The 15,863-nt window shown below is 37.0% G+C and overlaps 1 protein-coding gene across 2 annotated transcripts in view; it reads left to right on the top strand.

Annotated features, from left to right (window-relative positions):
* ARHGEF9 (Cdc42 guanine nucleotide exchange factor 9) overlaps positions 1–15,863 on the top strand; it is a 348,163-nt gene that overhangs the window by 328,084 nt on the left and 4,216 nt on the right. For both annotated transcript variants that reach the window (XM_007454889.1, XM_007454890.1), the window contains exon 10: positions 1,818–1,886. In XM_007454889.1, coding sequence (XP_007454951.1) covers positions 1,818–1,886 — 69 coding nt within the window. The remainder of the gene's footprint in view (positions 1–1,817; positions 1,887–15,863) is intronic.

Below are 15,863 nucleotides of genomic sequence, written 5' to 3' on the forward strand. Positions count from 1 at the left end.
TCTTTATAGAGGCAGAAAAATCATTTGACACAATTCAACACCCTTTTATGATAAAAACTATCAAGGTATAGAAGAAATTTACCTCAACATAATAAAGGCCACGTATGGAAGGCTCACAGCTAACATCATAGTTAAGGGGGAGAAGCTGAAAGCTTTTTCTCTAAGATCAGGTACAAGAAGGATGCCCACTTTCAACACTTCTAGTCAAAATAGTAGTGGAAGTCCTAGCTAGAGCAATTAGGCTTAATTAATTAATTACTGCCTCCAAATCAGGAAGGAAGCAGTAAAATTATTCCTGTTTCCAGATGACATCATCTCATGTATAGAAGACCCTAAAGACTCCACCAAAATCTCCTACATCTAATAAATGAATTCAGTAAATTAGTAGGATACAAAGTCAACACAAAAAAGAAGTTGTGTTTCTATACAATAACAACAAACTCTCTGAAAAAGAAATTAAGCAAACAATCCCATTTACAGTTGCATCAGAAAGAATACAATACTTAGGAATAAACTTAACCAAGGAGGTAAAAGACTGGTACATGGAAAACTACAAAATATTGCTGAAAGAAATTAAAGAAGACACAAATAAATAGACATTCTGTGTTCATGGAACAGAAGACAATGTTGATAAAATATCCATTTTACTGAAAGCCATCTGTAGACTCAATATGATCCTATTAAAACTTCAATGACATTTTTTACAGAAACTGAAAAAAAGGACAATCCTAAAATTCACGGGGATCAACAGTACACCCATGAGAGAGAAGAACAAAGCTGGAGGCATCACAATTCCTGATTCTAAATATATTACAAAGCTACAGTAATTAAAACAGTATGGTGCTGGCATAAAGACAGACATATAGACCAATGGAATAGGATAGGGAGCTCAGAAATAAACCTACATGTATATATTCAACATACCTTCAACAAGGGTCCCAAGAATACACAATTGGGAAAGGATAGTTTTTCAATGAATGGTGTTGTGAAAACTGGATATCCACATGCAAAAGAATGAAATTGAACTCCTACCTTATACCATACATGAAAATCAGTTCAAAGTGAACTGAAGGCTTAAACATATGCCTGGAGAATGTAAAAATCCTAGAAGAAAACATTGGAGAAATACTTCTTGACATTGTTCTTTGGTGACGATTTCTTGGCTGTGACACCAAAAACATGGACAGCAAAGCAAAAATAGACAAGTGGGACTACATACAATGAAAAAGCTTATGCACAGCAAAGGAAAGAAACAACAGAACAAAAAGACAACCTATTAAATGGGAGAAAATATTTGCAAACCATATATCTGATAATTTCCAAAATATATAAGGATCTCCTACAACTCAATTAGCCAAAAACCAAGTAACTCAATTAAAACATTCACAAAGAACTTGCACAGACATTTTGGTTATTTCATTAATTACTTTTTGCCATTCAATTTTTTTTCTCCTGAAAGTTTCGTTAAGTCTATATACATTTTCTGTTGTAATCACTTATCTTTGACTCATTTTTTTTCCTTTTCTTTGTGTTTTTGCTTTTGGTTGTGAAATATTTTTCCACTTTATACTATATTTTATTCAACCATTCTCCATTTAACAGCCTCTTAACTCATGATCTCACTTTTTTGCCCCTCTATACATTTAAATGCATTTTTGTAAGTCTTTGTCCAAGTTTCTGACCACTTTCCTTTTTGTGCTTTTCAAGACTTTTGATATATCTTGGCAAAATTACTCTTCCAGAAAAGTTGTACTAATTTGTACATTTAAGAAAGGTCTATGTTTCTCATAACAAAGTAATGTATTTTTATGTTATAGGCTTTGAAATTTCTGAAAATCAGAAGAGGCAGGCTGCAATGACTGTGAGAAAAGTCCCGAAACAAAAAGGTAAAACTGCCTTTAACTACAACCTCCCTGATCTCACCCACTCTCGTTGTGAGACTGAGAAGCCATAGGCTATGTGCTTGCATATTCCTAGGCTTGTTTCCATGCTAAAGTTCACTTGGGGTGGTGGGAAATGACCAGATACCCAGGTGTCCCTGATGACAGTTGGCAAATGGTCTTAACAGATTTAAGGTTTAGGAGTGAATAATTTAAGGCAATCATGTCCAAAGAGTGCATTGGGTACAGGTAAAAATATAACCTCTGTTTCCTTTATTTTCACTTAAATAAAAGAGAGAAACTAAACTTTACTAACAATTTAGAAACAGTTGGACAATAGTAAATTTGTAGAATTTATTAATATGTATAAATATATTAGGGTTATGTGCATAACAATTCTTTCATTGGTTTGGGAGCATTTGTGAAATCAGGAACCCCAAATCAGAATGGACAACTTCAAACTGAACCTAGACAGAAGAGTCAGATAGTTATTCTCGTTTTGAACCATAAAGTATTTAAAAAAGAAAAATACCTTGGGGGTCAATCTGAATATGAAATGAAGCTTTATTTTCTCATTTTCCTGAACTAGAAAAAAATTAAAATTCTTAATTAAACAAAAGCTAGGAAATATCCCTTCTTTTTTTCGAGAACCTATTCAGTACCAGTCATTCTATATAAGTTCCTTCATTTCATTTTTATGGTACCCCTGAAAAGGTAGGTACTATTAGCCCCATTTTCCAGATGAAGAAACTGAGGATCTTTGGGATAAAGTGACTCTGAACTTAAGTCAGCTTGACTCCAAGTCCTCTGATCACTCCTCTCCATCTCAGGGTTCTGATGATCCTCCATGATGGGAAAGCACAGCTCACTTTTTTGTCTTGCCTCAATTACTGACAGCTTTTTCTATTACTGACAGCCACTATCATTGTCCCCAGGGTAGGCAATCTTTTTTTTTTTTTTTAACATCTTTATTGGGGTATAATTGCTTTACAATGGTGTGTTAGTTTCTGCTTTATAACAAAGTGAATCAGTTATACATATACATATGTTCCCATATCTCTTCCCTCCTGCATCTCCCTCCCTCCCACCCTCCCTATCCCACCCCTCCAGGCGGTCACAAAGCACCGAGCTGATCTCCCTGTGCTATGCGGCTGCTTCCCACTAGCTATCTACCTTACATTTGGTAGTGTATATATGTCCATGCCTCTCTCTCGCTTTGTCACAGCTCACCCTTCCCCCTCCCCATATCCTCAAGTCCGTTCTCCAGTAGGTCTGTGTCTTTATTCATGTCTTACCCCTAGGTTCTTCATGACATTTTTTTTCCTAAATTCCATATATATGTGTTAGCATATGGTATTTGTCTTTCTCTTTCTGACTTACTTCACTCTGTATGGCAGACTCTAGGTCTACCCACCTCATTACAAATAGCTCATTTTCATTTCTTTTTATGGCTGAGTAATATTCCATTGTATATATGTGCCACATCTTCTTTATCCATTCATCTGATGGTGAGCACTTAGGTTGTCTCCATCTCCAGGCTATTGTAAATAGAGCTGCAATTAACATTTTGGTACATGACTCTTAATGAGACTTCACTTTCCCTAGGTCCTCCCTTGTGCTCTTTTAAAGGGCTGTTTGGTTCAGAATGAGTCACCATATAAAATGATCAGATTCAAGTTGCCTGAAATTCTAGCAGCCACATAAAGTACACTTAATTATTCCTAATGAGGTTCCTTTTCATTGAGGAGGCTGAGTGCCTGTGGAGATCTGATTTCCAGTTGAGGAGTGCACCTGGCTTGGGCCTCTGGCTAGACATGGCCTTCCTTCTGTTTGTTGCTTCTTACTCTTGGGAGGCCCTCACTGGCACTTTCCCTCATCATGGAAATATGATTCACTTTAGATAGAGAATTAAAGGCAGCCACTTCTAACTTCTTAGGCGGGAAAACATGACAGTTTATAAAGTAATCTGGAGTTAATAACAGTAAGTCTATGATCTGTATGAATAGTAGAATCCTTTGAGAGAATATGCTTCTTCCTTAGAGATATGAGCCCCAGCCACCTGGACAGTCCTCAGGCTACAAAGTGGTTACTGTCCTACTGGCCCACCTCTGTCTCCTGGAGGCTCTCACCTCCTGAGCTTCTCTCACTCTGAATTCCTCCACTGTCCCTACCACACTAACCTTCATGATGGGATGGTGTTCCTTTACTTCAGCCCAAGTTCCCTCAAGTCTATCTGAGACTGGCTTATCTTTTCACTGAGAAACCATAAAGTAGAGGAACATGCACAAAGCAACGAACTAGAAAACAGTCCTACTCACTCATGCCAAACCTTTGTGTCAGGTTCCTTCTCTGCCTTGTCTCCAGGCTATCCCTTACATGTCCTTTCTTGTCTCCCAATATTTAAACAATGGTTCACCTAAACAGCTTTCCATGTTTAATAGCAATCCTGAAGTCTTCAAAGAAGCTTATCTAGTCTCAAACTTCACAGAATTCCTAAAAATTGATTCCCTTATTTCTATTTCGAGTTTTCAAGGCTCTCCTAGTCCAGGGCTGTGGTGACTGATATATTTTGAGACTCAAGGGCACTACACATGTAGAAGTGATTGTACAGCTTAGTAGTTCAATAGTTTTATCATATACATAGGAAGAGCAAGAAGGGAGTTCTCTCAAGATACCTGAGAAAGCCAGCTTTCTTAATCCTTCCAATAATCCCTTCCTGGAAGTGATGGGGAGCATTGTTGTCAGGATTTCTCTAATTCAGATTTAATACAGATTCCAACACAATCTGTAATGCCATGGGACCTTATTAACTCAGTGTACTCTTCTGGAGGAGGGGAAGCCTGACTGGAAGAAAAGCAAAGAGAACAGAGCCTAGCTCCAAGGGAGGCCTTTTCACTTTACATTTGACTTTTACACTGCATTGTTTTTAAGAATTGATATTTAACTTCTTGGGAGTTGGTTGCTAATTCCTGGTCCATCAACCCATTTCATTTTGTCATCATGGAGTTCCCTAGGGCCATGAGTACAGTCCCTATCTCCAGAGGCTTTAGGGCCAGCTCAAAATCAAATGAGTACCCCAGAATAACTAGAATAAACTTGAAATAGAATAAAGTTTGAATAATAAGTCTACCCTGATTTGAGAACTAATTATATAGCTACAATAACCACGACAGTTTGGTGTTCGTAGAGGGATAGACATGTTAGATCAATGGAATAGAATAGAGAAACCAAAAACAGACCTACACAAATATGCCCAACTGATTTTTCACAAAGGTACAAAAGCAATTCAGTGGAGGAAGGATGCCTTTTAAACAAATGGCACTGAAGCAATTGGGCTTCCACAGGCCAAAAGTAAAAATAATCTCAACCTAATTTCACACCCTATAAAAATTAACTCAAAATAGATAATGAACTTAAATTTAAAGCTGCAAAACTTTTAGAAAACAGTAGGAGAAAATCATCAGGATTTAGGTCTAGTCAAAGAAGTTCTTAGAACTGACACCAAAAGCTTGAACTATAAAATAAAAAATTGATAAACTTAACCTCATCAAAATAGAAAATTTTGCCCCATGAAAGACCACGTAAAGAGGATGAAAAAACAAGCTACAGGCTAGGGAATATATTTGCGAACCACGTATCTGACAAAACATTGGTATCTAGAATATATAAAGAACTCTCAAAACTCAATAGTAAGGGCTTCCCTGGTGGCACAGTCATTGAGAATCTACATGCCAATGCAAGGGACACGGGTTCGAGCCCTGGTCTGGGAAGATCCCACGTGTTATGGAGCAACTAGGCCCATGAGCCACAACTACTGAGCCTGTACATCTGGAGCTTGTGCTCCACAACAAGAGAGGCCACGACAGTGAGAGGCCTGTGCACTGTGATGAAGAGTGGCCCCCACTCGCCGCAACTAGAGAAAGCCCTTGCACAGAAACTAAGACCCAACACAGCCATAAATAAATAAATAAATAAATAAATAAATAAATAAATAAGTAAGTAAGTAAAAATTAAAAAGCTCAATAGTGAAAACAAACAAAAAAACTACACACTTCAATTAGAAAATGGGCAAAAGACAGATAATTCACTGAAGAGGATATATGGATATCAGTTACACACATGAAAAGATGTTCAACATTATTAATCATTGGAAATATGTAAATTAAAACCACAATGAGATGTCATTACATATCTATTACAAAGGCTAAAATAGAAAAAAATTGTGAAAACACCAAATGTTGGCAAGGGTGCATGGAAACAGAATCATTCATACCTTGCTTGTGAGAATGTAAAACAGTACAGCCACTGTTTTATGTAATAGTTTGGTGGTTTCTTAAGACATAAAACATACAACTACCAAATGATCCAGCAATGACACATCTGGGCACTTATCCCAGAGAAATAAAAACTTATTGTCACTTAAAGCTTCTAAACAAATACCCATAGCAGCTTTTTCATAATAGCCCAAACTAGAAACAATGTAGATGTCTTTCAATGGGTGTAATTAAGCAGATTCTGGTACATCTATACCATGTAATATAACACGTCAATAAAAAGGAGCCAACTATTGGTACATAAACCAACGTGAGAGAATTTATACGGATTCATGCTGATTGAGAAAAGCCAACATCCAAAGGTTACATATGGTATAACTCCATTTATATAATATACTTCAGGTGATATAATTTGGAAATAGGGAACATATTAGTGGTTTCCAGGGGTTAAGGAGGGAGTAGGGAAAGGAAAGAAGTGAGTGTGGTTATAAAAGAATAACATGAGTAATCCTTGTGATGATAGAAATGTTCTGACTCTTGACTGTATCCTGTAACAATGTTAATATCCTAGCTGTAATAATGTAATATAGTTTTGCAAAATGCTATCATTGGAGAAATTGAGTAAAGGGTGCAAGGTATATCTCTATATTTTCTCTTACAACTGCATGTGAATCTACAATGATCTCAAAATAAAAAGCTTAATTTAAAAAATAAAAGGAGCACTCCCCAAATTCCCTCCCTAATACCTACATATAATTGTTTGGCCTCTGGAACCCTTGTATTTTTGACACTTACCAGCTTTGAAAACTGACAACATCCTCAAAATGACAAAATAGTTTTCTACTGTCATCTCCTTAAAGAACACAGAATTTCACCAACAGATGAGAGTTTTTTTGTAAAAGTCTGGGAGTCCAGTGGAGAAGTTCCAGACCAAATAATCTATGATTGGATGTATAGATGAGGCCAGTCAATAAAAACTGGAGGAGGTGACAGCAACACAAGACTAGAAGGAATATGAAAAATCAAGGAAACAAGACACCATCAATGGAATGCAATAATTTCCAGAAGCTGACACACAAAGACCAGGAGATCTGTGATTTGCATGATAAACAATTCAAAATAGTTGTTTAAAGGAAGCTCAATGAGCTACAATAGAAACAATTCAACAAAATCAGGAAAACATCATGAACAAAATAAGAAATTTAACAGAGTAGCAATCATAAAAAGAACCAAACAAATTATAGAGCTGAAGAATACAATGTATGAAATGAAAAATACAGTAGACAGCATCAATAGCAGACCTGATGAGCCAGCAGAAAGTATCTGTGAAGTCAAAGAAAGGTCATTTGAAATTGACTAGTCAGAGTAGGAAAAAAAAAAAAGTATCTAAAAGAGTGAAGTATGCCTGTGTGACTTATAGGATAAAATTAAGATTAACAATCTACAAAATATTGGAGTCCCAGAAGAAGAGAAGGAGAAAGGGGAAGAAAGATCATTTAAATAAATAATGACTAGAACTTCCCAATTCTGGGTAGATATTTGGATATCTAAGTTCATGTGGCTCACTGGTCTCCAAACAATTCAACCCAAAATGGTCTTCTCTAAGATACATTATAATAAAGCTGTCTAAAATCAAAGACAAAAAGAGAAGGTTAAGAGCAGCAAGAGAAAAAACGATTCTCATATGCATGGGAACTTGCATAAGGCTATCAGCAGATTTCTCAACAGAAACCTAGCAGGCAAGGAGAGAGTGGAATGATATATTCAAAGTACTGAAAGAAAATAACACCCAACCAAGAATGCTGTACCTAGAAAAGTTGTCTTCAGAAATAAAGGAGAGAAAAAGAATTTCCCAGAAAAAAAAAAAAAAGCTGAAAGAGTTAATCACCAATAGATTTGTCTTACAATAAATGCTGAAGGTTCTTCAAGCTGAAATGAAAGTATGATAATTAGTAACACGAAAACGTGAAGAAGAAAATATGACAGGGGCAGGAGACAAGATGGCAGAGTAGAAGGACTTGAGCTTACCTCCTCTCACAAAAACAACAAAATCAAAACTAACTGCTGAATAACCATCAACAAAAAAGACTCCAACCTACCAAAATATGTACTCTACACCCAAAGACAAAGAGGAAGCCACAATGAGATGGTAGGAGGGGTGCTTCTGCAATATAATCAAATCCTATATCCACCAACTGGTCAACCCACAAACTGGAAAATTAATATATCGCAGAGGTTCTCCTACAGGAGTGAGAGTTCTGAGCCCCACATCAGTCTCCCCAGCCTGGGGGTCTGGCAATGGGAAGAGGACCCCACAAAGCATTTGGCTTTGAAGGCCAGTGGGCTTGAGTCTAGGAGTTCCACAGGACTGGTGGAAACAGACTACACCCTTGGAGGGAGCACACAAGGTTTCATGTGCACTGGTACCCAGGGCAAAGCAGTGACTCCATAGGATCCTGGGCCAGACCTGCGGGTCTTGGAGAGTATCCTAGGGAGGCAGGGGTCGGCTGTGGGTCACTGTGGGGACAAGGACACTGGTGGTGGTGTCTCCAAGGAATATTGATCATCATGAGCTCTCCCAGAGGTCATCATATTGACACCAAGACCTGGACAACAGCCTATAGGATCCAGCACTTGAATGCCTCAGACCAAACAATGAACGTGGTGGTGTCTGCTGATGTCTGCCATCAGCAGACAGGCTGCCTAAAGTCGTCCTGAGCCAACAACCACCTATAAACACACCACTTGCCATGGCCTTACTCCCAGAGGGACAAGATCTAGCTCCACCCACCAGTGGGCAGACACCAGTCTCTCCCACCAGGAAGCCTGTATAAGCCACTGGTCCCACCTCACCCAGCAAGGTGCAGACACCAGAAGCAAGAAAAGCTACAAACCTGCAGTGTGAGGAATGGAGACCACAAAGACAGAAATCTAGACAAAATGAGATGGCAGAGAAGTATGTCCCAGAGGAAAGAACAAGATAAAACCCCAGAAGAACAGCTAAGTGAAGTGGAGATAGGCAACCTATCTGAAAAAGAATCCAAAGTAATGAGAGTAAAGATGATTCAAGATGTCATAAAAAAAATGGAGCACAGGCCAATAGGATACAAGAAATGTTTAATAAAGTGCTAGAAGCTTAAAAGAACAAAGATTAAACAATACAATAACTGCAATGAAAAATGCACTAGAAGGAATCAATAGAAAAAGTGAGGCAGAAGAACAAATAAGTGAGCTGGAAGACAGATTGGGGGAAATTGCTGCTGCAAAACAGAATAAAGAAAAAAAGAATGAAAAGAAATGAGGACAGTCTTAGAGACATCTGGGACAACATTAAATGCAAAAGCATTTGCATTATAGGAGTCCCAGAAGGAGAAGAGAGAGAGAAAGGTCCTGAGAAAATATTTAAAGAGATAATAGCCAAAAACTTCCCTTACATGGGAAAAGAAACACCCACTCAGGACCAGGAAGTTCAGAGAGTCCCATACAGGATAAACCCAAGGAGGAACATACTGAGGCACATATTAATCAAATTGACAAAAAATTAAGGCAGAGAAAATATTAAAAGCAACAAAGGAAAAACAACAAAGAACACACAAGGGAATTTCCATAAAGTTATCAGCTGATTGTTCAGCAGTAGCTCTGCAGCCCCAAAGGGAGTGACACAATATATCTAAAGCCATGAAAGGGAAAAAAACACAACCAAGAATACTCTACCAAGCAAAGCTCTCATACAGATTCCATGGAAAAAGCAAATGCTTTACAAACAAAAGCTAAGAAAATTCACCACCACCAAACTAGCTGTACAACAAATGCTAAGGGAAATTCTCTAGATGGAAAAGAAAAGACCACAACTAGAAACAAGAAAATTATGAATGGGAAAGTGCAACAGTAAAGTCAAACATACTGTAAAGGTAGGCAAGCATCCACACAAAATATGATAACAAAAACAGCAATAGTGAGAAGAGGAGCATACAAATGCAGGATATTGGAAATCCATTTGAAATTAAGAGACCAGCAACTTTAAAAAACCTTGTATATATGTAGTCTGCTATATCAAAACCTCATGGTAAGCAGAAAGCAAAAATCTAGAACAGATACAAACACACAAAAAAAATAGCAATCCAAACACAACACTAAACATAGTCATCAAATCACAAGAGAAGAGAACAAAAAGGGAAGGGAAGTAAAAAGGACTACAGAAACTAATCCAAAACAATTAACAAAATAGCAATAAGAACATACAGATCAGTAATTATCTTAAATGTAAATGGATTAAATCCTCAAACAAAAAAACATAGACTGGCTGAATTGATTTAAAAACGAAAAAGAAGATGTGGTATATATATGCAATGGAATATTACTCAGCCATAAAAAGGAACAAAACTGGGTCATTTGTAGAGACATGGATGGACCTAGATACTGTCATACAGAGTGAAGTATGTCAGGAAAAGAAAAACAAATATAGTATATTAACACATATATGTGGAATTTAGAGAAATAGTACAGATGAACCAGTTTGCAAGACAGAAATAGAGACATAGATGTAAAGAACAAATGTATGGACACCAAGGGGGGATGGCGGTTGCATGAATTGGGAGAATGGGATTGACATATATACACTAATATGTATAAAATAGAAAACTATCAAGAACCTGCTGTATAGCAAAGGGAACTCCACTTCTCTGTGCAGTAGAAACTAACATGACATTGTAAAACAACTATATCCAAATTAAAAAAAAAAAGACACATATATGCTGTCTACAAGAGACTCACTTCAAATCTAGAGACACATACAGACTGAAAATGAGGGAATGGAAAAAGGTATTCCATGCAAATGGAAATCAAAAGAAAGCTGGAGTAGTGATACTCATATCAGACAAAATAGACTTTGAAATAAAGACTGTTACAAGAGACAAAAAGGATACCACATAATGAACAAAGCATCAATCCAAGAAGAAGATATAACAATTGTAAATATTTATGCACCCAACATAGGAGCACCTCAATATATAAGGCAAATTCTTACAGCCATAAAATGAGAAATTGACAGTAACACAATAATATTGGGGCACTTTAACACCCCATTTTCATCAATGGACAGATCATTCAGACAGAAAATCAATAAGGGAACAAAAGCTTAAACGACACATTAGACAAATGGACTTAATTGATATTTATAGAATATTCCATTTAAAAGGAGAAGATGCACATTCTTCTCAAGTGCACATAGAACATTTTCCAGGATAGATAACATGGTGTACCATACAGTAAGCCTCATTATATTTAAGAAAATTGAAATTATATCAAGCCAGCACTCCAACTGCAATGTTGAGATTAGGAATCAACTACAAAAAAAAAAACAAAACTGCAAAAAACAGAAACACGTGGAGGCTAACTATATGTTACTGAACAACAAATGGATCACTGAAGAAATCAAAGAGGAAATTCAAAACTACCTAGAGACAGTCGAAAATGAAAACACGATGATCCAAAACATATGGGATGCAGCAAAAGCAGTTCTAAGAGTGAAGTTTGGAGCAATGCAGTCTTACCTCAGGATCCAAGAAAAATCACAAATAAACAACAAAAATTTACACCGTAAGCAACTAGAGAAATAAGAACAAACAAAACCCAAGGTTAGTACAAGGAAAGAAATCATAAATATCAGAACAGAAACAAATGCAATAAAGATGATGAAAACAAGAGAAAAGACAGTGAAACTAAAAGCTGGTTCTTTGAAAAGATAAACAACATTGATAAACTTTAAGCAAGCCCCATCAAGAAAAGAAGGGATAGGGCTCAGATCACTAAAATTAGAAATGAAAAAGAAGTTACTTTGGACAACACAGAAATACAAAGGATCATAAGAGACTACTACAGGAAGCTATATGCCAATAAAATGGACAACCTAGAAGAAATGGACAAATCCTTAGAAAGGTAAAATCTCCCAAGACTGAATCAGGAAGAAATAGAAAACATGAATAGAGCAATCACAAGTACTGAAATTGAAACATTTAAAAAAATTCAGGGCTTCCCTGGTGGCACAGTGGTTGAGAGTCCGCCTGCCAATGCAGGAGACACGAGTTCATGACCCGGTCTGGGAGGATCCCACATGCTACGGAGTGGCTGGGCCTGTGAGCCATGGCCACTGAACCTGTGCATCCAGAGCCTGTGCTCCACAACAGGAGAGGCCACAACAGTGAGAGGCCTGTGTACTGAAAAAAAAAAAAAAAGAAAAAAGAAAAAAACCTTCACACAAACAAAAGTCCAGCATCAGATGGCTTCACAGGCAAATTCTGTCAAACATTTAGAGAAGAGTTAACACCTCTCCTTCTCAAACTCTTCCAAAATATAAATATAGCAAGGGGAGACACTCCCTAGCTCATTCTATGAGGCCACCATCACCCTAATATCAAAAGCAGATGCAGATACCACAAAAAAATAAAATTACAGGCCAATATCACTGAAGAACATAGATGGAAAAATCCTCAACAAAATACTAGCAAACCAAATCCAACAATATGTTAAAAGGATCAAACACTACAATCAAGTGGGGTTTATCCCAGGGATACAAGGATTTTTCATTATCCCCAAATTAGTCACTGTGATATACCACATTAACAAATTAAAAAGTATAAAAAAATATATGATTATCTCAATAGATGCAGAAAAGGCTTTTTACAATTCCAACACCCACTTATGATAAAAGCTGTCCAGAAAGTGGGCATAAATGGAACCTAGCTCAACATAATAAAGGCCATATACAACAAACCCACAGCTAACATCACACTCAATGGTAAAAGCTGAAAGCATTTCCTCTAAGATCAGGAAGAAGAAAAGGATGTCCACTCTCACCACTTTTATTCAAGTTCTGGGAGTCCTAGCCACAGCAACCAGAGAAGAAAAAGAAATGAGTGGGATCCAAACTGGAAAAGAAGTAAAACTATCACTGTTTTCAGATGACATGGTACTATACATTGATGATTCTGAAGCTGTTACCAGAAAACTACTAGAGCATATCAATGAATTTGATAAAGTTGCAGGATACAAAATTAGCACTCAGAAATCACTTGTATTTGTGTACACTAACAGCAAAAATCAGAAAGAAAATAAGGAAACAATCCCATTTACCATCTCATCAAAAAGAATAAAATACCTAGAAATAAACCTACCTAACGAGGCTAAAGACCTGTACTCTGAAAACTATAAGACTCTGATGAAAGAAATTGAAGGTGACACAGATGGAAAGATATACAATGTTCTTGGTTTGGAAGAATCAATATTGTCAAAATGACTACACTACCCAAGGCAATCTACAGATTCAATGCAATCCCTATTAAATTACCAATAGCATTTTTCACAGAACTAGAACAATTTTTTAAAAAATTATGTGGAAACAAAAGACTCTGTATAGCCAAATTAATCCCAAGAAAGAAAAATGGAGCTGGAGGTATCAGGCTCCCTGACTTCAGACTATACTACAAAGCTAAAGTTATCAAAAAGACCTACTGTATAGCTCAGGGAAATCTGATCAATACTCTGTAATAATCTAAATGGGAAATGAATCTGCAAAAGAATAGATACATCTGTGTGTATAACTGAATCACTCTGCTGTACGCCTGAAACTAACACAAAATTGTTAATCAACTCCAATATAAAACAAAAATTTAAAAAAATCATTTCCAAAAAAGTATGGTAGTGGCACAGAAACAGAAATATAGATCAGTGGAAAAGAATAGAAAGCCCAGAAATAAACCCATGCACCTATGGTCAATTAATCTACGGCAAAGAAGGCAAGGAAATACAGTGGACAAAAGACAGTCTCTTCAATGAATGGTGCTGGGGAAACTGGACAGCTACATGTACAAGAATAAAACTAGAACATTCTCTAACACCATACACAAAAATAAACTCAAAGTGGATTAATGACCTAAACGTAAGACCTGATACTATAAAACTCTTTGAGGAAAACATAGGCACAACATTCTTTGACATAAGTTGCAGCAATATCTTTTTGGATCCACCTCCTAGAGTACTGAAAATAAAAACAAAAATAAACAAATGGGACCTAATTAAACTTACAAGCTTTTGCACAGCAAGGAAAACCATAAAAAAACAAGACAACCCACAGAATGGGAGAAAATATTTGCAAACGAAGCAACTGACAAGGGATTAAACTCCAAATATACAAACAGTTCATGCAGCTCACTATCAAAAAAAAATAAACAAACAACCCAATCAAAAAGTGGGCAGAAGATCTAATAGACATTCCTCCAAAGAAGACATATAGACGGCCAAAATTACATGAAAAGATGCTCAACATTGCTAATTATTAGAGAAATGCAAATCAAAACTACAATGAGGTATCACCACAGACCGGTCAGAATGGCCATCATCATAAAGTCTGCAAACAAATGCTGGAGAGGGTGTGGAGTAAAGGGGACCCTCCCATACTGTTGGTGGGAATGTAAATTGGTACAGCCACTATGGAGAACAGTATGGAGGTTCTTTAAAAATCTAAAAATAGAGCTACCAAATGATCCAGCAATCCTTCTCCTAGGCATATATCCAGAGAAAACCATAAATCAAAAAGATACATGAAGCACCGAGCTGATCTCCCTGTGCTATTCGGCTGCTTCCCACTAGCTATCTATTGTACATTTGTTAGTAGAGAGGTGGGGGGGGAGATGCAAGAGGGAGGAGATATGGGGATATATGTTTACGTATAGCTGATTCACTTTGTTATAAAGCTGAAACTAACACACCATTGTAAAGCAATTATACTCCAATAAAGATGTTAAAAAAAAAAAAAGAAACATTCACCCCAATGTTCACCGCAGTACTATTTACAAGAGCCAGGATGTGGAAGGAACCTAAATGTTCATCAATGGATGAATGGATAAAGATGTGGTACATATATACAATGGGATATTACTCAGCCATAAAAAAGAACAAAATAATGCTATTTGCAGCTACATGGATGGACCTAGTGATTGTCATACTGAGTGAAGTAAGTCAGACAGAGTAAGTCATATATCATATGGTATTGCTTATATGTGTAATCTAAAAAATGGTACAAATGAACTTATTTACAAAACAAAAATAGAGTCACAGATATAGAAAACAAACTTATGGTTACCAAAGTGGAAAGGGAGAGAGGGATAAATTGGGAGATTGGGATTGACATATACACACTACTATATATAAAATAAATAACTAATAAGTACCTACTGTATAGTACAGGGAACTCTGCTCAATACTCTGTAATGACCTTTATGGGAAAAGAATCTAAAAAAGAGCAGATATATGTATATGTTTAACTGATTCACTTTGCTATACAACAGAAACTAACACAGTATTGTAAATCAACTATATTCCAATAAAAGTGAAGTAAGTCAGAAAGAAAAAGACAAATACCATATGCTAACACATATATATGGAATTTAAGAAAAAAAATGTTGTGAAGAACCTAGGGGTAAGACAGGAATAAAGACACAGACCAGGCTTCCCTGGTGGCGCAGTGCTTGAGAGTCCGCCTGCCGATGCAGGAGACGCGGGTTCGTGCCCCGTTTCGGGAAGATCCCACATGCCGCGGAGCGGCTGGGCCCGTGAGCCATGGCTGCTGAGCCTGCGCGTCCGGAGCCTGTGCTCCGCAAATGGGAGAGGCCACAACAGTGAGAGGCCCGCATAACGCAAGAAAAAAAAAAAA

Source organism: Lipotes vexillifer, unplaced genomic scaffold (genome assembly GCF_000442215.2).
Source record: "Lipotes vexillifer unplaced genomic scaffold, Lipotes_vexillifer_v1.1 scaffold1593, whole genome shotgun sequence".
Classification (NCBI taxonomy): domain Eukaryota; kingdom Metazoa; phylum Chordata; class Mammalia; order Artiodactyla; family Lipotidae; genus Lipotes; species Lipotes vexillifer.